The sequence below is a fragment of the Cryptococcus neoformans genome (assembly GCF_000091045.1).
Source record: "Cryptococcus neoformans var. neoformans JEC21 chromosome 5 sequence".
Lineage (NCBI taxonomy): Eukaryota > Fungi > Basidiomycota > Tremellomycetes > Tremellales > Cryptococcaceae > Cryptococcus > Cryptococcus deneoformans.
In genome coordinates, this window is record NC_006687.1 from 292501 (window position 1) to 311151 (window position 18651).

Consider the following 18651-nt stretch of genomic DNA (forward strand, 5'->3'; position numbering starts at 1 on the left):
TCATCTCTGTCATCACGTGGATCGTCGACGGCCGCAAGAACTTCATTGGCCCCCGTGATCTCGGTGCCCTGCTCGAACTTGCCCGTTCCGAGGTTGACGCCACCAAGGTCAACGTTCACCACCACGGACATAGCCATCCCAACGAACACCAGTCTAGTGTCCAGGAGAAGGGCTCCGTTACCAAAGATGTTGATTCCTTGTAGTTGAAACAAATGTAAAGATTGGTGTACTGGTCGAAAGAAGAAGGATTTTTTATTTTTCTGGGTTACTTTCGTTATGATTTATGTCTAGAGGTTATTAGGCAATGGTATAAAAGTAGTGCAATGAGATCATAGACCATTTGACAGCTATGTAAGAATGCATCGTCTACATTTGTATGATATAAGCGAAGGTTGCGGCATTACGGAGCGAGTGTAACTGTGAGAACCTTGCCTATCTACCAAAGACCCCCATCCAATACTACGACGGTAACAGTAGCGTAATTTTGTGATTGAGCCCAAGGCAGTAAGCTTAAACGAATGGATGGGAAAGGTTGAGCGACAATTGCAAGACGGGGCTCTTACAGAGAAAGACAGGAAGGAAACAACGGGAGAAACGAACCATGTGAATGAATAAAAAGTAAAGTTTGAAGCTGACAGGAATCGAACCTGCGACCGACGGATATCAACCAGAAGTAGTTGGAATCCGTTATTCTACCAATTGAACTACAGCTCCAGACGAGATTTTTTGAAAAGGTCCTTGTTTAGGGATGAGCACGTGCCTGTGCGCCTCCACCTCCACTTGCAAAGCTTCACCGGGTCCTCTGTTTTCGATAATTTCATCAACATTCTCATTTCCACAGCCGTTCCGCAAAATGTCCAGTAACCACACCGCGATCCCTTCCAATGGGACCCAAGGCTCAGCCTCAGTTATACCCTCATTCCCCCCGACATCTTCCAACCAGTCCTCTTTCAAAACTCCCCTCAACCCCAACATTCCCCAGGATATTGCCGTGATCATGGAGCTGGTCGCCAACAACGAAGTCGTCGGCGCTCTTCCACCAGTCGATATGTCGGCTGCTGAGAAGCGTAAGCAGGTTGAAGAGAACTTGAAGAACAAGGAGCACGGGGGGAAAGAGAGCTCTACCGATTCAGACTCATCCAGCGAATTCGAGTCTAGTAGCGAAGAGGAATCTGAGGGCGAAAAAGCGGTGGATAAAAAGCCAATGACCGCCGAAGAACATCAAAACCTCAAAGCGCAACTGGATGCTTTTATCGGTGAAAATAACGGAGACCCTAATGTGGAGTTCGAGTACGATTCTGATCCCGAATCGGATGACTCTGAGGACTACAACTTCAGTCTCGACAAAATGGGATTTGAATTCATGGAAGATGATGAAGATATTGGTCCTGCTGATCCTGGACCCGTTCTTTCGCGCAACGAGGTGCCATTACCTGCTGTTCAGCCGCCTCCTATTTCCAAGCTTCCTGAAGGCGAGAGGCTCAGCTTGGCAGGTGATGTTGTGAGTTGGATGCCCGAGAAGAAGTTGGAGGCATGGTTGGAAAAGAAAGCCGGCGAGATGGAAGATGGTGAAAAAAAGAGCGCTGTAGATGTCGAGAAAAAGACAGATGAGGGTCCGTTGTCTGGCGTCGAGGAAAGTGAGGCAAAGGAGGTCGAAAAGGAGTTGGCGATTGATCCTCAGCCGGAGTCTGTTGATGATTCAACAGCGACCGGTGTGGCTGTCAAGCAGCAGACAACCAAAAAATATGCGGAAGCTGGGACTGAACAGGTTACTTCTGTCACTGGGGGGCCGACAAAGAAAATTTCGAAGGCAGAACCAACGTTCACTTCTGCTGGTACTGTTGTGGTTCGCGCGATGCAATCGCGCCCAGGAGACTTCGACGATGGCTGGCTTGAGGAGGGAAGTATTTTATGTTGGGAAGATGGTCGTGTCTTGGGCACCGTAAGTACGAACAGCAAAGCAGGTGTTATGGCCCAACTGACATATTCTTATAGGTCTACGAGACTTTTGGCCCATTAACATCTCCCTTTTATACTGTTCGACTCCCTCCTCCACCTTTCCCATACCCTACGCCTGGATCCCTTGCTACCGGTACACGTCTCTTTTATCCCTTCAACCCGTCCTATCGATCATTTGTCAACATGATTGCTGTTCGAGATCCTCGTTACAAGGGTACAGACGCATCCAATATTTACGACGAAGAAGTACCCGAGGAAGAAATGGAGTGGTCCGATGATGAAGCAGAGGCAGCTGCTAAGCGGGAGAGAAAACAGAAGAAAAAAGGCAACAAGCAGTCAAGCGTTGCTGGAACCCCTCGGGGCGGTCGTACATCCTTGCCCTCTCGCCAACACTGGGATCATCAACCTAATGACGAGACAATGTCTGAAACAGGAAGCTTGTACGGTGGCGGGGATGATAATCGATGGGAGGCTGGATCAGACACCGGTTCGACTGCCAGCGGGCGTGGGAGGCCAATGCCAGTGTCTTACGGTGACCTGGACGATTTATCTTCTCAATCTACAGGGGGAAGAGGTGGCGGTGGCAGAGGAGGTGGTCGAGGGAGGGGAAACCAAGGCAGGGATAGGGGACGTGGCCGAGGGGGACGCTCATCGTACCCTCTGCCCCCTCGACCAATGCAGGACCAACCATATTCTAATCAATGGCAGCCCCAGCAACCGTTCATGCCTGCCTACCCTGCTTATGGTCAGTCTTACCCCCAGACGGTGCCATCCTATCCTCAGCAACCTCAAAATGCTTCTGCTCAGCATGCACCATACGAGCCTCATCAGCCCTATGCAGGCATGGGGGCAACTGCGCATACGTACACTCCTCAGGGCCAACAAGGCGTCCCAGGGATGTACTCTCCTCAGCCTCAACAACAGCAGGGAATGTATTCCCCGTATCCTCAAGAACCGTATGGTGGGACCATTCCCATGTACCCTACGCAGCCTCAACAGCAGGGCGGCGTTGCGATCAACCCTCGATTCGCCGCCCAGTATCAGATGATGATGGGGATGGCGCAGATGCAGGCACGACAGCAAGGAGGGCAGGGAACGCCATATGGGTATGGGCAGCAGCAGGAGCAGCAGAATCATCAAGGACAAGAGCAGGGGCAGGAGCAACCCAAATATTAGATACAGTTCGAAGGAGTGTTCTTGATGGCAGGATGATGAACTCTTACGGACTTTCAAAAATATGTATACATGTCTATGGCACAATGGCAGTATATTAATCGATGTTAAAATGATATTAATGTCATTTGTATAATTATATCCAGATATATTCGCATCTATGCACAATCATCATCTACTTTTATCACCTTATTCCAATGTCGAGCGACTCAAGGCTGTCCTAATCTCCCGATGCTTGTCAAACCAAGCAGGGAAGTCAGTCTTTTCCAATGGGATTCCTTCCTCCTTCATCTCCAGCAAGAAATTGGCGAGAACCACGAGGGCACCATCTACGGAAGATCAGCGATGGGCTGAATAGATAAATGAGATGACTTACATCGATATAGGTAGTTGATAGCTCTTGTTGTCTGAGCCTTGTGCTTCGCCGATCCAGGTTCGGCTGCGTCGACTTGAAGTTTAAAGCTGTGGTGCTCTCAGTTTCTGCAACTGCAGTATATCGAAGAAGTGATTGAACTTACTCATATACTGCTTTCCTCAAATTCTGCACCCCCTCCATCAGGTTGATGGCACGGTCTGTGATCCGCTTGGCCTCTGCGAAGATTGATTAGCTCCTTGACCAAGGATTCCTGGCTCGATGTCTGACGAACCTTTTCCGTGGCTCATGACCGTAACCAATTGCAAGATGGTCTTGTACTCGCCTGGTACAATCCCATGTCAGCATAGCTCGTGATTCAATAACTGCTACTCACCATTAAGGTATTGGTTCGCTTCGGCCACAGCCTCTTCTTCTTCCTCTTCCTCTTCCTCGTCAGTAATGAACCCGCCGTCGAATGGCGAGTCGTTGGAGGCAATAGTTGCAATCAGGGAGGCAACGGTCATACCAGTGGTCGTCCTTCCTCTTCCCATTTGACAATTGAAGCTGTAACAACGGGATCAGTTCTACCACAGGCGAGTGAGTAGGTGGGCTCTTTAACTTACACAAAGTCAGTTCCTTGTTTCAACCCTTCAGCTACTCGGTCCACAACCACCTGGAATGTGACGGGAAGTGGTGCTTGCTCGTCGGTCTACACAGACAAAACTTCAGCTTAGCTGTGAACGCCGGATATGGAGTAACTTACGATTGCGACTCGCATATAGTCGACCTTGTAGCCTTCGCTAATGACACTCTCATAGAGCTCCCTAGGGGTCATGATGTCGCTTTCCTGACATGTCTCCCAGATAGGGATGATCTCATAACACCCTGGCTTTGTCTCCACTTCATCGTGAAGTAAAAGGCGGCCTTCGGAATGACGTAATTCTTTGAGCGCATCCTGCTTCATGGCAACTTCCATACGTTCAACGACGGCGGCCGTGACGCCGGTGGTCCTATGCACGGGTTTCAGCGATCCAGCAGACATCAGATAGCCAAGGTCAGACTCACTCAACATTGGTCAGAGGCTTGTCAACTAAACGTAAAACATGTGGTCGGGAGTTTATATACTGTAGCCTAGTCAGAATAACAAACCTTTCGACTGATACTAAAGCACCCACAAGAACAGGCTCCTCTCTCAATGAGGTCCAAACAACTTTCCTGGATCCATCGGGGCCAGCATCCATCTTCTTGAGAGCATTTCGCAAGCTATAAATTCGTCAGTCAAGCATATCCAAGTCTGAGCAAAATGGTAGATGACTTACCCCTCGCACGAAGGCATTCTGTGGAATCATTTGGTCAAAGACTGCACGAGGATTAATTTAAAATAACTCACCCAGTACCGTAAACATAGTGAGGCGAAGCATGGCCGTCTTCCTCGTGGTGTGGCTCGCAGATAAGAGGAAGCCGTCGATAGTTAGCAGCACCTTCGACACGCCTGTAACACGAATGTCAATACACGCTCAGGATACCGCATTAGTCACCAGACACGCACTCGGGCAAACTCTGTTTTTGCAAACCAGAGAAGAAGTCGGACTTGAGGATCTACTCATTGGTATGATCAGCAATTACAAAGACTGACCTATGACAAAAGTCTTACGGTTTGCGCCGAGAGGATAGCCCCCGATCGGTTGGCAACAACCTGGGTAACTTCATCAGGAAGAGCCATACCATCTGCAAGTTCCATCTTTTCAATAGGCGCTAGACTCTCAAGACCACCGGCTTCCAACTCTTTCTCCAGTGTTTTGAAGACCGGACGGTGTTTCACGAAAGATTCGAAAGAGTAAGGGTCTTCTTCTTCTGGAGCTCGGTCGTCAAGGTAAGCAGCGAAGAGCAAAAGGTGGTAATATCGCTTCAAGTGGTGAAGACCTATGAAACATACCTATCAGCATTGGCTGATCATTGACACTGAATAGGCTACGTACCTAACTCAGTCAGCTTTCGTTTCCGATCAGGTTCAGTAGCTTCCTGGGCCTCCACATAAAGGTCTTCGATGGCCTTTCGAACGTTGAACTGAGTAGCTGTAGCATCGATAGCTTCATCCACGACCTACATCCTTCTCGATCAGCACCAACACTTATCGTAACAATCGGGAATCAGACGTACCTGCTTGACATCCAATCCATTTCTGATCACTCGCAAACACGAGTTGATGATTTGCCAGCTTGTCCTTGCCGACCCGCCAGCTGTGGTCAACTTTCTTAACATCGGTGGCCTGCTTCTCGATGGCGTCCTTGGAGTTTGCGTCTTCTGGTTACGGCCTTCCTTGAGCCAGCGTTGAATAAGAAGGACGATGACGGCTGTGGTACTGCTACGGCCTCGACCGAGCTGATCATTGAGAATGATGGCAGAAGACGAGAGGTTGCGTCGCGTGCAGAGGTTGAGAAGCTCGGTAATGTCGTGGAACTGGCGTCGCTGCATCAGTCTCTTTGATTCATTCCAAAAATATCGATTTAAAACGTACATCAGGAGAAGATTCGGAAGTCACAGGAATCCTGACAAAGTTGAGGTAAACATCCTTGCTCGCCGCAGCCGCGTTATCCATAACCTCTCGCAACGAGGCTACGTCCTGTTTATCAACACTCTCCCAGACAGGCATTACCTGTCCATCCGCTGTCTCGGTGTGGAGAAGTACTCGGCCCTGGAACTGCTCGATCTCAGTGATGACGTCGCTCTTGAGACGTTGCTCAAGCATCTCGAGACGTGAAGACGAGACACCAGAATAGTCTCGCATGTTTCGTAGAGCAGTGCTATCTCGTCGGAGACAATAAGGAGACCCTGCTCACAACAAGTGCGTCAGTTCTCAGCTTGGAAAGGAAGGGAAAGCGACCAACCGTTGATCATGACCAAAGGTTCCTCTCGCAAGCAAACCCAGATAACACTCTCAATATTAGGCCATCTTTCATGGACTGTGGAGAGGATGGTGGAGATCGCATCTTGAGTAGGCTGTCCAGTAGCGTAGATTGTGGAACCTTTAATCTGCCTGAAACCAATGGCGCCACGAACACCTTCGTTGGAGGAAGCAGCTTCGGTCAGCCAAAGGTCGGATTTCTGTGTCATTGTCAGTCTTGTAGACTATGCGTCTCTTTGCTTGCAAAGGCATTTGTAGCTTACCAGCAATGTGCTTTAAAAAGACATCCATTAGCATCCATCGTTCAACATGAACCAAAAGGGGGACCTACTTTGCTCTCAGCATGATGCCGTTCCTGTTCGTTACCACATGCTCCGCCCATTCATCGCCCAATACCTTTCCACCCTGAAGGTCAACTTCTCGGTGGATAACAAATTTGTCATCCATTTCTGAAGAGCGGGAGATGATGCTGAGATCATTGACAGGAGCAAAGGCGAAGAGTCGGTTACCACCTCTTCGACGAAGGACTTTAATTTGGCTGAAGACTTGTTAGTATCTGCACTTTTAGGGGAGAAATGGCCATATAATCAATCGAAGCTTACTTCCAGATCTCAGGTCGGCTCTAACGATGAACATGATGATTAGCCATACGCCCATGAATCAGATAATCTTTACTCACTTTCAAAAAGGTTGAGAATGACACTCCTGTTGTTCCAGCGTTCTCGTCATCCACATAAGCGGCAAACACAATCAAGTCAAAATATTGTTCGAGCTATGCATACCCTTTGATTAGCTCCGCACTGCTTACATCGACCGAATTGGGGAGAAGAAAGGATACTCACCGAACGAAGAGCCTTTTCAAGATGAGTTTGCCTCTTTCTATCCTCCATAGCAGCGACGCTATATTTGATACGCTCTTCCATCACGTTCTCTCGTAGATTAATAACCGCATCACCTATATAATCCTGTCAGTCATGTCTAAGGTCTGCGTCATGAAAACTCACAAGAATCGATGACAGCATCAACAAGTTGCTTCATCGGCTTGCCTTGGTCAAGGCTGGACAGGAGAGAGAGAACAATTTGATAGCTGCCCATGTGGGCCCTGCAAAGCTGGTCAAGAAGTGTCGGCTGGGTGGTAAGGAGATCGATAGCGGTTGACGGGTGCTTGGAAGGAAGATCTATCGAAAACATGAGCCTTCTGGATCTTTCAAGGGCAAGGAAGGAACGCACTTCTGTTTAAAACTCGAGTGACTTTCAGAAGGCTCTTATTCAAAGCCTGCTGTGCCGTAGCCTGCATCTTGAATTGTGCCGCCTGAGGTATCATGGCAGAAGGCTATCCATCGCGTTAGCTTCAAAAATTAGCTCAACCATTCATTGTACGTACTGTACAGAATCCAGAGGAGGTAACAGAGGCGAAGGGGTCTTCGAGGCCCAGTAGCAGAAGCTGCTTTCGTCTGACCAGCATGGCCGCACACATGGCAAAGGTGGCTGTTTCATTGTTAGCCAGGGTTAATAACAATGCGAAACAAATATTGTAACATACTTCGCACAACACCCATACCGCAGTTGAAGACCAAAGCGGTGGTTTGCGGATCTGTATTCTTCAAGACCGACATATAAGCGTCAAGATAGTTATGCTATGGTAGATTAGTATGAGGACTATATCTCCCGTGTACCGCTTCAAAGGAACATACCTCGATAGGGGTATCCGGCGCGATCGGTATTCTCCAGTAATCAACTCTCCACCCTTGCCTTTTCATATCATCCCACATTTCCTTGGGTGTCTGTATGCTCTCCTCGTCTACGCTCACCCACGTGGGAATAATAGTTCCCCCCGTGATTTCGTCATGAGTGAGGATCATTCCACCATATTTACGGGCTTCGTCAAGGATATCGAGTTTCAGACGACGTTCAATGTCTTCGAGGTTGGATGCGCGATCAGAAAGAGCGAGCGTTTGGTACGGAGTTGATGCGTCACGGAGGACATAAGGTCGACCATTACTACAGAGCGTTAGTTTCGAGTAGAGTAACGCCAAGAAAAATGGCATACCAGTAGACTAAAGTTTCCTCCCGAGTACTAAACCAGATGGCTTTTCCCTGAGGTTCCCTTTCGTCGATCGAGTTGAACCTTTCCAGGTTTGTAGAGCGAATAGGGGATTCTGTTCTAGAAACTCGCCTATCTCCAAGAGAGAGAGGAGGGGTGTTGGCAGCAGCTGAGCCCCTACGGTTGGGTCTGCGAAGGAATGCCGGCTGACAGCCAAGGAGGGTGAGAATAGACTTCAAGCCTGTGGAGGTTGGCTGAGCCACCTGAGATAACGTTAGTAGTGAGCCATGACACAATAGGCAAAGCAGGCATACACCGAACACATTGAGGCTTTCTTCGTTGGGAGCACGAAAGTTCGGTGCACCTTGGATATTTAAATCCAAATCCATAGCTCGCCCTGTAGGGAAATGATCTGCAATATCATCAATATCATATAATAATCCTCTTGCTCCTTGAGCCTTATGATGCTGCTGACCTGTTTTGAGAATGTAACTATTGCAGGTAATGAGCAAACCTCTTGGATTGACGTTGATGATCATGCGGCAGCTCACCCTCTTCCAAGAACACCGCCTGATCTCCTTTTTACTACACCGTCGACTTCCTTTCTGAGTCTGTCCTGCAAACCGAGGACTTTGCTCTTCTGTGCTTGATCGTTCACTCGGCTGCTCATACCGGAGGAAGGTCTGGCACCTGAGATATCAGGAGTTGCTAGAGAGACTCGACGGGAGTGGGGCTGCCGGTCTGACGAGAAGGTCTGTGAGAGAGGAGAGTGTTTGGGAGGAGGAACATGGTAGGAGCTGGGTGGCGAATAGGCTGTGGGCATATTGTCAGTAGAAGGGAGGGGGGAAGAAGAGGGATTGTTTTTAGGAGAGGGAGCAGGTGAGGTGGGCATGGTGAGTATATCTGTAAAGTCCGTGCGGATCGGAGTTATGTACCGACGTAGAAGACTAGTGAAGAGAAGATAAAGGAGGTGTGCCAAGATCCCAGATAAGGAGATGATTCACGCTCCTTGCATCCATCCTTTCACTTCCTCGACCACCGCGCCTGCAGTCGGAGCCCCATTACACATCTTCCGTCGGCCGCCATATTACAGTCAACAATGTGCACGCCGCATGCATGTAGATACCAGGCATCAAGCCGGATACACAGTCGAAAATCCTATGTATGCATACATCAACACCTCGACCTTCATGGACAAAAGTCGATTTGTTTATTATTCATGGTTGTTACATCTATTTACGTAATACACGTTAGAAAATGAGAAATCTGATTCGGATCTTCGATGCCGTTGTGCCTCCACCTCGCATACGAACGAATGATGAAAAGGGCGCGGCATGAACGAAGCATGATATATTCTGTTCATACATGTCTGATTATCATCATAGGATCATCGGCGCATTTGTCTCTGCTTTTCTGATTGTCCTAAACCCAATCCGTCGTTTACTATCAATGTCGTATAACTCAAGCATCCGTGCGCAATTATGCCTGATTTAGAATTTCCACTGCCTCCTGACATTCGAGATGCCGCAGGTAAGCAGAAATGTCCTTCCCGCTTCCGCTTTTCCTCAGTGGCAGGCTCATAACTTATATGTCTCTCTGGAAGGCAACGGCCACTTATTACCCACTTCCAGCCATATCAATCCTACACATGCAAAGAAGGTACCCAGAGTCGTCCACCCTCTTTATCCTCGTAAACACCCTGGCGACATCCTTCTCATCACTGAAGATAACGTCGGATTTTACGTTTCTCTCCCTTTCATCACCCGTCATTGCGGATTCCTCGAAGGTTATGAATCTCTCAAAAAGGAGATTACTGGGGAGCAAAAGCCGAGCCTGAAGGAACACGAAGAAAAGGAGGAGTGTCAGGCTGAGAGAAGAGAGCTGCCTTCAGCAATGTCATGGGGTCTGCGTCTAGTCCTTGACACCCTTGGCGTCATTGAAAGCATGACTCTCGCAATCGATTCTTTCTCTTCTACCGCCCAAAGTTTGTCGTCATCGGCAGTTCTTGATCCTCAAACATTCAACGACCGATGGCCCCTTGATGTCGTTTTCCAATACCTCGCCCCCGCCGTCCGGCTCGCAGACGCTTACGATATCCCCGAATTTATAGCGTACATGGGCATGATACTTCCCGACGACCCTTGGCACCGTTACATGATGGCAGCCCTCTCCGAGAACGAGACGCTTGCCAAGGAGACGTCAACGGAGACGGTTAAATACCATATCTCGGATATGCCACCTCCGGTGGTTTCCATCTTGTATAAGAGCGCGTCGTCCTATCTATGGAGGCTACGGAAGCTACACACAAAGAAGATGGAGTCCTATCCTGGTCTCAAAATGGCTTGGGGCTGTGCGTTTCCAATGTACGATAAGAACGAAGATTTTGGATCCAGGTGCCAAAAGGGAAAATATGGTGTCCCCATGTGCATCACTTATGAAAATTTCGAAGGTGATTTCGCGCGATTGAGAGCAGTAGCAGCAGAGAGGGCTTTCGGAATCCTTAAAAGGGAAAAAAGTGATGAAAAGGTCAAAAAGGCTATCAAAGACGACATTGGACGGTGGATAAGCTGTTTCAGATGTCGAAGGAGGTTGCTCAAGACGTTCTTGATCATCTGGGATAACTGGGTAACGCAGTGGCGCCCGCAAACTATCTGAGTGAGTTTACGTTCCAATACAATGATCCTCTCACATACTTATCCCACACAAAGTTCAGGCAATTCGTGTGTATTAAAGTGGATGGAGGTTTTGTATATAAAGTAATGTTGTTGCAGTACTGGTTGAGTTTGACATTCCACTTGTTGTATATAAAGTGTTGTTGCAGTATTCGTTGAGTTTAAAACATGGTTTATTTCATTATATTTGATCATGCAATAAATTACAACAATACTATCAGTTGGTTGATCGCGACGATCACGCTTTTTCAAAGATAAATCGAGATTCCAGCTTCTAATCTGTTTCCGTTGACACAAGCCTTTTGATTATACATCAGCACTTTAACTGACATCAACGACATTGAAAAGAACTCACATGAGCTCTGCAAACTTTTTCCACCTCTTCTTCTCCAACACCAACATCCTCGCGAGCTTCACCCAGCTCCCTATCGTAAGGTCTTTCATTCTATACGGAGTCACAGCTTTCACCGCCTTGTAAAACTTGGCCGTCTTCTTTGCCACCTCTTTCTCTTCCGTTTTATTCTTCGGCTTGCTAAAAATGGAAGGATCGTAGCGAGGTAAGAGATGAAGCGGGACAGGGAGTGGTTGCGTTGTGTTTTCAGGCGATGAAGGAACAAGCGTCTTTACCTTGTAAGTCGTATATTCGACTTCCCACTTCGGTCTCTTCTTCTGCTTCATCATGCTTGGCAAATAAAATTGTGTGTACCCCAAAGGGCTTAGGGCCCGATTAGTTCGGGATGGAGATCGTTTAGAGTAGTGTCTCGGTTTCCGCTTGAATGTGCAGTGAGGCTTGTCTTCGTTTGATGGGAGAGAACAATCGCCTTTCGGCACGTCATGCCGGTGGCCACCACTTCCTTTCAGAATCTCAATATCCTCGTTTTCTCGTTCATCTAGACCGCCAAAGAAGCCGTTGTCTGACGGAAGCTCTAGCTCTTCCAGTTCATCCCCCTCATCTTCATCATCCAGCAACTCATCCGCCCCTTGATAACTGTGGCCCTGGTCAAAGGAATCCTCCTCATCCGAGATATTGTACCTGAAAAAGTCTATTAGCGGCTGGTTATCTTTACTTTCCACAGAAGAAACTCACGAAAAGATTCGGATACCAGGATAATAAGTTGGGATCACACTCGGCGCAACATTCATAACCGCATAATCCTTCAACTTCAATATCCCCGGACCAGGCATCTGGCCAAAATCTTTACGAAGTTCCTCCTCTAACTTCCGAGCACCAGAGCGACCCATTGCGGTATATTTACCAGGGCCTGGTCTAGGAAGACGAGGTCCGTGAAGGAGTGGAAGGTCGGAAAGGGTAGTATTTGATGAGGTAGAGGTGAGCTCGGAGGTGGCTTCGAGCTCGTCGACGTCAATGAAGAAGAAGTGGTCAACGTTCCTGTCACACAAGTAAAAGTTAGCCCAACAGTCTGACGTGAATGCGATAGACGTACATATGGCCGAACAGATGTCCGACGATAGTGTCTTGATATCTCAATGCCAGATCACCGTACCTCAAGTCTGTTAGACAAATTATTAGTGAGGCCTCAAATAAAGCGACTAGGATCACGCACAGCAGTTGTCATAGTAGTGATTCATATGAGGTGGTACATGTCCGGTCAGCCATACTTGCATCCCCCGCTGTCGGAAGTTATTTAACTGTACTTCCAACCAGTCCATCTCGAGTGCACCGGGGTCGTTTGAATGATCTCTGCACCCATCAACGACTGAAAAAAGTAGATCAGCACAACAGGACTCGATCTCAACCACGGAAGTAAGGGACATACGGGTGTTGGCGTCGTACCAGAATAAAGTGTTAAGAGAGATCACCGCTAATCTATCAGGGATAACTTCAACAGAAAAATATGCTCCTCGTTCAAAAACATGGGCGGCCTCAGACGGGATAAAATGTTTCCAGATGCTACCCCAGAATGAGTTCAAAATTCGGCTCGAGGCGTAATAACACTCACAGTAAAAACTCTTCAGTAATACGACTTGGTCCAGCGGCAAGAACATTGTGGGGGTAGATGTCATTGTTGCCAATACTAGGAACAATCGGCATATCACGTCCAAAGGCGTCCAGCATTCTATCAACAATCATACGATTCGAATCGAAAATTTCCTTGGGCGTTCTAGGTATTCTTCGATCAATGTCATGTCTGAGAATTATTATTCAGCCATGAAGTTATCTATTGATGGAAATACACAGACCTAGCGTTGTCTCCTGTCCATACCACAAAGTCAACCTCGTTGGCCCACTCTTCTTTTAACCAGTCGAATGTAATGTTGACCAGTGACATGGGACAATCGCAATCTCTAAAGTATCCGTCAGTAATTCTTGAGGCATAGAGAACAAGTTATAACTGCTTACGACACTGCTGTTCCCCATTTCCCAGCAAGATCTTCATTTTTTATCAAAGTGTCGAACTCTTTGTCGTCTAGATCCTCATTGCCTCTCTCATTCTCAGTTGCCTTCTTGCCTTCACTCTTCCCGTCCTTCTTAGGTTTCCTATGGCACCCAGAGTCAAAAGTGGACCCTGTCTTGTAGTGGGGATCAGGATGGATATCTGTAATGTGCAGGAACCGTCCTTTCAAAGCTGAGAAGGTGAAAAACATGTATGAACAAGTCAGAAGGTTTTCGAGAGTGAGAAAAGCTCACGTCGTTTTTTGTTTATCCTGACATTTTGTAACTCAGAATGATCTAGCTGAGGAACTGATCCACTCAGGGGCACCTGCTCGGTTGATGATATGGCTGCTTCTGAGCTGGCGATGGAGAGAGCCAACGCAAAAAGACTTGCGAGCAGTGGAGAGCGCATTGCGATTAAGGGGCGAGGCAGAGGCAGTACGTATAAGAAGACCTGCTGCGAGAAGTGTGAAGAGAAGTGCGGGGAGAGTATGGACAGTCGCGTGAGTGAGTACTCGGCAGCCGCAGAACACGCCAGGGTGGGATCGATCGATGAATCTATTATTTTTACACTCGAGCACCAGCGACAAACGTGCAATCAAAAAGACCGCAAAACGTCATATCAGCTGCCAGGAACAGATCCCGAACTATATTGAAAGGCTTGCAGATTTTAAGTTTGTGTTAGGCGCCGTGTCATGGTCAAACGTTTAGGCGCGAGAGATGACCTCCACTCTTCCAGGTATAGCGGATGTGAATTTTGTACTCCACAGAAATCGCATTTTAATTAGTGGCCGAAAAGAGATATAGAAGTACGTATATCCGCCATCAGCCAATCAGTGGAATTATATATCCCCCTTCTCCCCCCCTCGTATTCTCTTTCTCATCCACTGCATCCCTCTACAAACAACTCGTAAACGCCCAACGGCCAATTGCCAAAGTGTCCGACACAACTTTTTCATTGAATCTTGTCTCAGTTCTCCTTGGGCTGCTTAACATTCACAATGGTATGTCTACGGTTTGACTGACAGTCCGGTACTTATGCAGTGGAACAACAGCTCCGACGACAAACCAGAGAGAGGAGAGAATATATCTTCAAGAAATCCCAAGAGTCTCAGGAGAGAGCGATCTACGAACGGAAACAGAAGATCAAAGACTTGTTGGCTCAGGGGAAACCTCTCCCTACAGAATTGCGGAATGAGGTGAGAGAGCTTGGAGGGAAGGATTTAGTGCTTGATGAAGCTCAGCAAGGTGAGTGGAATGTGTCGAAATAGGCCTCGTGGTATAGAGGGTGGACAAGGGCATTGTGAAGATTTGAGGCTGTCTCGAGGCATAATTTTGATTGACGGTGCTGATAACGATGGTCTTGCAGATCCTCGATCTCACATCGACGACGAATATGCTAAAGTCGGCACGTACGACCCTAAAATTGTCATTACAACCTCTCGTTCCCCCTCTTCTCGTCTTCTTCAGTTCTCCAAAGTAAGTTCTCGCAGTGTTTCAGCTGGTTTTACGTACACTTGCTAAAAGTGTTTAGGAACTCCGACTGGTTTTCCCCAACTCCTACCGTCTCAACAGAGGTAACACCGTCGTCAAAGACCTCGTCTCCGCATGTAATGCTCAAGGTGTAACAGACCTCGTCGTCGTCCATGAACATCGTGGTGTCCCCGACGCTCTCATTGTCTCCCATCTCCCCCATGGTCCTACTCTCTCCATGACGCTTCACAACGTTACCCTTCGACATGATGTCAGCTCCAACTCAAGTACAGTGTCAGAGCAGTACCCTCATCTGATCTTTGATGGCTTCTCTACAAAGTTAGGTGAAAGAGTGACCGGGATCTTGAAGGCGCTGTTTCCGGTGCCCAAGGACGATGCGAAGAGGGTGATGACTTTCAAGAACGAAAACGATTTTATTTCTTTCAGGCACCATGTATTTGCCAATACTGGTCACAAGGATGTTCAGCTTGCAGAGGTTGGTCCTCGGTTTGAAGCTAAGCGTGAGTCCTGCCTTAAAGTCCATTTTAAGACGATATAAGCTGATGATTCATTGCAGCGTTTGAAATTCGTCAGGGCACTGTCGATCAAACCGAGGCAGATGTTGAGTGGCTCCTTCGACCTTACTTGCGTACAGCGAAGAAACGCAACCAATTCTAAATGTTTGATTGATTTGGTGGACTTTGGGCAGAAAGAGACGTGTTTCGGGGCAGTTTCGAGCCTTATTTATCTGTTGTATAATCTCAAACCAGTTGATTCAGTGATGCACTTTCCTTCTAGAGTACATGTAATAAAAAGGAAAAGTAAGAAGACTGCATCCTAGTTTCATAATACCCAAGAAAATATGGTAATTGTAGATCCGAGAGAGATTAAAGCTTCGCTTTGGCTCCCCTGCTATTCGCACCCTGCCTTCGTTCCCATTCTTTGATGGCTACACTTTTGATTTCCTTCTTCATGGTTTTACCATTCACGTTTTTCGCTTTTGAAGGTACGATCAGCCCTATTACCCTTTATCTTCCACCTGAATTATGCACTCACGCAGACTCCCTTCCCAAATCATTACCATGGCAGGCACGGCATGTTTCGGCAGTTTACTTCTGACATGTCCCAAGATACTTTCTTCCGTCACCTTTACCCCTCTTGCCTTTGCAGATTCACGAAGCGTGACTGCAGCACCCACAACTTCCCCAAGGATCGGATGTGGAAGGGCGATTGCTGCGACTTCGTCAATATGCGGATGAGAGGTAAGGGCGTTTTCCACGTCCACTGATGCGATCTGGGGTCCATTTGAATCATTAGCTAATTCCTATTTAAATGATAATGCTGTACTCACGTTCTCGCCGCCGCGGATAATGAGATCCTTCACTGGCTTGCATGTTAATATTGATATTATTGCTCGTGAAAGTACGTGCTTACAGCGATCTTTGATGAACAAGAACCCTTCTTCATCGAGATATCCAGCATCACCTGTATCCAACCAGCCCTCCTCATCAATTGCTTGCTTCGTGGCCTCTACACGATAAAACAATTTAACAACATGCCTTCTGAAATTATCCCAAACTTACGCTCATTCCCGTAATAACATTTCATGACCTGAGCGCCTTTGATCAGAATAAGTCCTTGCTGGCCCGTGGGCAATGCTTTTCGAGTATCGGGGTTTACAATGCGGATTTCGCAGATGGGTACAGGAGGGCCACTGTGAGCGTATCTTCATTAGCTTGTTACGATTGATTGCAAAAGAGAGAGACATACGTGCTGTCAGGACGTGAAAGATAGTCGGCACCACAGACGGCGCAAGCAACAGCGTTTGTCTCTGTCAAACCGTATCCATGGATGCTAGAAACTGATCAGCATTCACGTAGCAAGAGCAGAGACGTCGACTTACACAGCTGCTTTGGGCCATCGTTTCCTCACTTCATTGGCCATGTGTTTGCTAGGAGGCGCTCCTCCGTAAAAGATGCTGTCGAGGGTAGTGTTATCGGGTAGGTCAGGCGACTGTAAAATCTGACTGGCAATAGCCGGTACACTGATGCGTAGTCAGCTCATGACACTCTGATCAAATGGTTTCAAGGCTTACCCTCCCACGGTATGAACCCCTTCCTCAACAATCAGCCTCACAGCTTCCTTGACATCCCACTTTCGAGAGGTGACAAATTTTGAACCATTAGTGATTGCACGGAGAAGCCAGGAGAGACAACCAGTAACGTGGAAAAGGGGGATTGAAAGGAGAACGACTCGTTGGGGGTCAGTCGGCTTGGGCGGCTGAGGGAGGGGAAGGCCGGCGCGAAGGACTGCTCGGGCCGTGGCTATCGTAATGTGTCAGACCAATCAGGTGGTTGTTGAGATGGAACATGTAACATACCGACCATGCCAGAGATGGCGTTGGACAAGGCCATCCGTTGAGTACTCAGAACAGCTTTCGGGAAGCCACTCGTCCTGTATAGAACAAAAGACATGAGCGTTGACAATCTAAGACGCTGGGTATACTCACCCAGAGGAATAGAAAATGACAGCATCGCTTTCGGGTCCAAGTCCATCGAGACCCACGCCATCCAAAACTTCTTTTGTCCGTTGATTGTTGGGGGTGCTGTAGATCTCCACAACCGAAGGTAAATGTCCTGATTCTGCCCAGCAGAACATCTAAAGTTTGATCAGTTTCTATTTCGTCCATCAAGATCAAGAGTTTAGGTATTGTGACTCAAACTCACAGGAGGAAGGCCATTCTCCTTGACGTGGGTGAATGGGCCGAGGATCTCTGCGCGCTCTTCGTCCAGAAGTGCTAAGCTCGGCTCGACCATCTTTATTGAGTAAACCATTTGCTCTCTTGGACTAAAGAAGTGAGGAAGTCAGTTATCCTTGCTTTGAATCCTAAAACTTACACCCAGCAATTCAAGCACACAGTGACTGCGCCGATCAGATGGACAGCGATAAACGACACGATCCAGCTTTAGACGAGCAATCAGCATAATTCCAACAAGTACTTGAACTTACCCAGTACAGTTTTTACCCCCAATTACTACCCTATCCCCCATTTTTATCCCTCGACTGCGCATCCATGCTGCCAATTTCAGTGAACGGTCCAAAACATCACCAAAAGTCAGGTGTTCTCTTGGATCGACTTTGTCAGTAAGGGTTTCGGATGATTTGAAAGGTTCCCTTAGAGGTAAAGGCGATGATATGAACTCTCTCTGAGAGTACTTCTGAAGGTTGAAGATCAGGAAGTCTCGAAACGTTGAGGGCAGCTGTTTTTAAGAACTGATTAATGCCAAGAAATATCGACGTGTCACCATTGTAGGAGCAGTATCGCCAGATACGCACAACACGAATTACAAAGAACATCACTCACATGCTTCCATACAGTCAGACGTCTACCAAAGATCACCTTCTCCTCGGTCTCCATCGGAGAGCCAGGACCTGTCAAGATGCGGTCACCTGAACATCACTGTCAGCTTGTGGTCTTCGAGTGCTTCTTTGAGAGGTCAATGGCGTACACTCTGCTATGCTGAGCTGCTTTTCCATGGCCTGTTGTCTATATGCTATGGGATTGCGACACGTACAGTGTAAGAATTTCTAAACAACCTGGATGGTATATAGACGTACCGACAAAGAAATGTTCCATGTGTCAACATTTCGACTCCGGATATTCAGAGCCAGGCA

At 47.7% G+C, this 18651-nt stretch overlaps 7 protein-coding genes and 1 non-coding gene across 8 annotated transcripts in view; 4 read left to right on the plus strand and 4 right to left on the minus strand.

Moving 5' to 3' along the window:
* Positions 1–369, plus strand: part of CNE01030 (choline transporter, putative) — a 2530-nt gene extending 2161 nt beyond the window's left edge. Inside the window, exon 8 of the mRNA XM_570845.2 lies at positions 1–369. This exon is cut by the window's left edge and continues 3 nt beyond it. Within this exon, the coding sequence (XP_570845.1) occupies positions 1–203 (203 nt within the window). The 3' untranslated portion in view covers positions 204–369.
* A 257-nt stretch (positions 370–626) lies between these two features.
* Positions 627–714, minus strand: CNE01040. The gene has a single exon. It is a non-coding gene; the product is annotated as a tRNA-Trp (tRNA).
* Positions 715–841: 127 nt separating this feature from the next.
* CNE01050 (transporter, putative) lies at positions 842–3315 on the plus strand. The gene is made up of 2 exons (XM_570848.2): positions 842–1942; positions 1996–3315. Exons 1-2 carry the CDS (start codon positions 854–856, stop codon positions 3133–3135), a joined length of 2229 nt encoding a protein of 742 aa, XP_570848.1. The 5' UTR covers positions 842–853; the 3' UTR covers positions 3136–3315.
* Positions 3208–9421, minus strand: CNE01060 (expressed protein). Its single transcript, XM_024657167.1, has 31 exons — positions 8988–9421; positions 8912–8928; positions 8751–8848; positions 8443–8699; positions 8087–8393; positions 7936–8029; positions 7777–7880; positions 7623–7725; positions 7397–7570; positions 7235–7347; positions 7072–7164; positions 6995–7014; positions 6724–6930; positions 6656–6665; positions 6376–6592; positions 6006–6319; positions 5648–5947; positions 5467–5590; positions 5142–5410; positions 5037–5086; positions 4878–4979; positions 4807–4824; positions 4663–4750; positions 4553–4611; positions 4251–4497; positions 4111–4196; positions 3882–4051; positions 3780–3830; positions 3651–3723; positions 3509–3594; positions 3208–3461 (listed from the first exon to the last, which is right to left on the minus strand). Exons 1-31 carry the CDS (start codon positions 9326–9328, stop codon positions 3322–3324), a joined length of 4332 nt encoding a protein of 1443 aa, XP_024512862.1. The 5' UTR covers positions 9329–9421; the 3' UTR covers positions 3208–3321.
* A 389-nt stretch (positions 9422–9810) lies between these two features.
* CNE01070 (hypothetical protein) lies at positions 9811–11289 on the plus strand. Its single transcript, XM_024657168.1, has 3 exons — positions 9811–9966; positions 10040–11091; positions 11145–11289. Exons 1-2 carry the CDS (start codon positions 9918–9920, stop codon positions 11089–11091), a joined length of 1101 nt encoding a protein of 366 aa, XP_024512864.1. The 5' UTR covers positions 9811–9917; the 3' UTR covers positions 11145–11289.
* Positions 10823–14078, minus strand: CNE01080 (endopolyphosphatase, putative). The gene is made up of 11 exons (XM_024657169.1): positions 13759–14078; positions 13471–13696; positions 13311–13415; positions 13070–13258; positions 12887–13020; positions 12674–12826; positions 12554–12620; positions 12196–12498; positions 11464–12141; positions 11130–11407; positions 10823–11083 (listed from the first exon to the last, which is right to left on the minus strand). Exons 1-10 carry the CDS (start codon positions 13913–13915, stop codon positions 11383–11385), a joined length of 2037 nt encoding a protein of 678 aa, XP_024512865.1. The 5' UTR covers positions 13916–14078; the 3' UTR covers positions 10823–11083; positions 11130–11382.
* A 215-nt stretch (positions 14079–14293) lies between these two features.
* Positions 14294–15789, plus strand: CNE01090 (rRNA primary transcript binding protein, putative). The gene is made up of 5 exons (XM_571230.2): positions 14294–14507; positions 14559–14751; positions 14873–14982; positions 15038–15497; positions 15554–15789. Exons 1-5 carry the CDS (start codon positions 14505–14507, stop codon positions 15652–15654), a joined length of 867 nt encoding a protein of 288 aa, XP_571230.1. The 5' UTR covers positions 14294–14504; the 3' UTR covers positions 15655–15789.
* A 2-nt stretch (positions 15790–15791) lies between these two features.
* CNE01100 (long-chain-fatty-acid--CoA ligase, putative) lies at positions 15792–18645 on the minus strand. Its single transcript, XM_024657170.1, has 15 exons — positions 18486–18645; positions 18341–18426; positions 17986–18236; positions 17874–17939; positions 17703–17823; positions 17486–17634; positions 17357–17430; positions 17072–17300; positions 16880–17020; positions 16747–16830; positions 16560–16690; positions 16411–16506; positions 16328–16359; positions 16033–16270; positions 15792–15973 (listed from the first exon to the last, which is right to left on the minus strand). The coding sequence occupies exons 1-15, from the start codon at positions 18511–18513 to the stop codon at positions 15864–15866; spliced, it is 1836 nt and encodes a 611-aa protein (XP_024512867.1). The 5' UTR covers positions 18514–18645; the 3' UTR covers positions 15792–15863.
* Between the last annotated feature and the right edge of the window lie 6 nt (positions 18646–18651).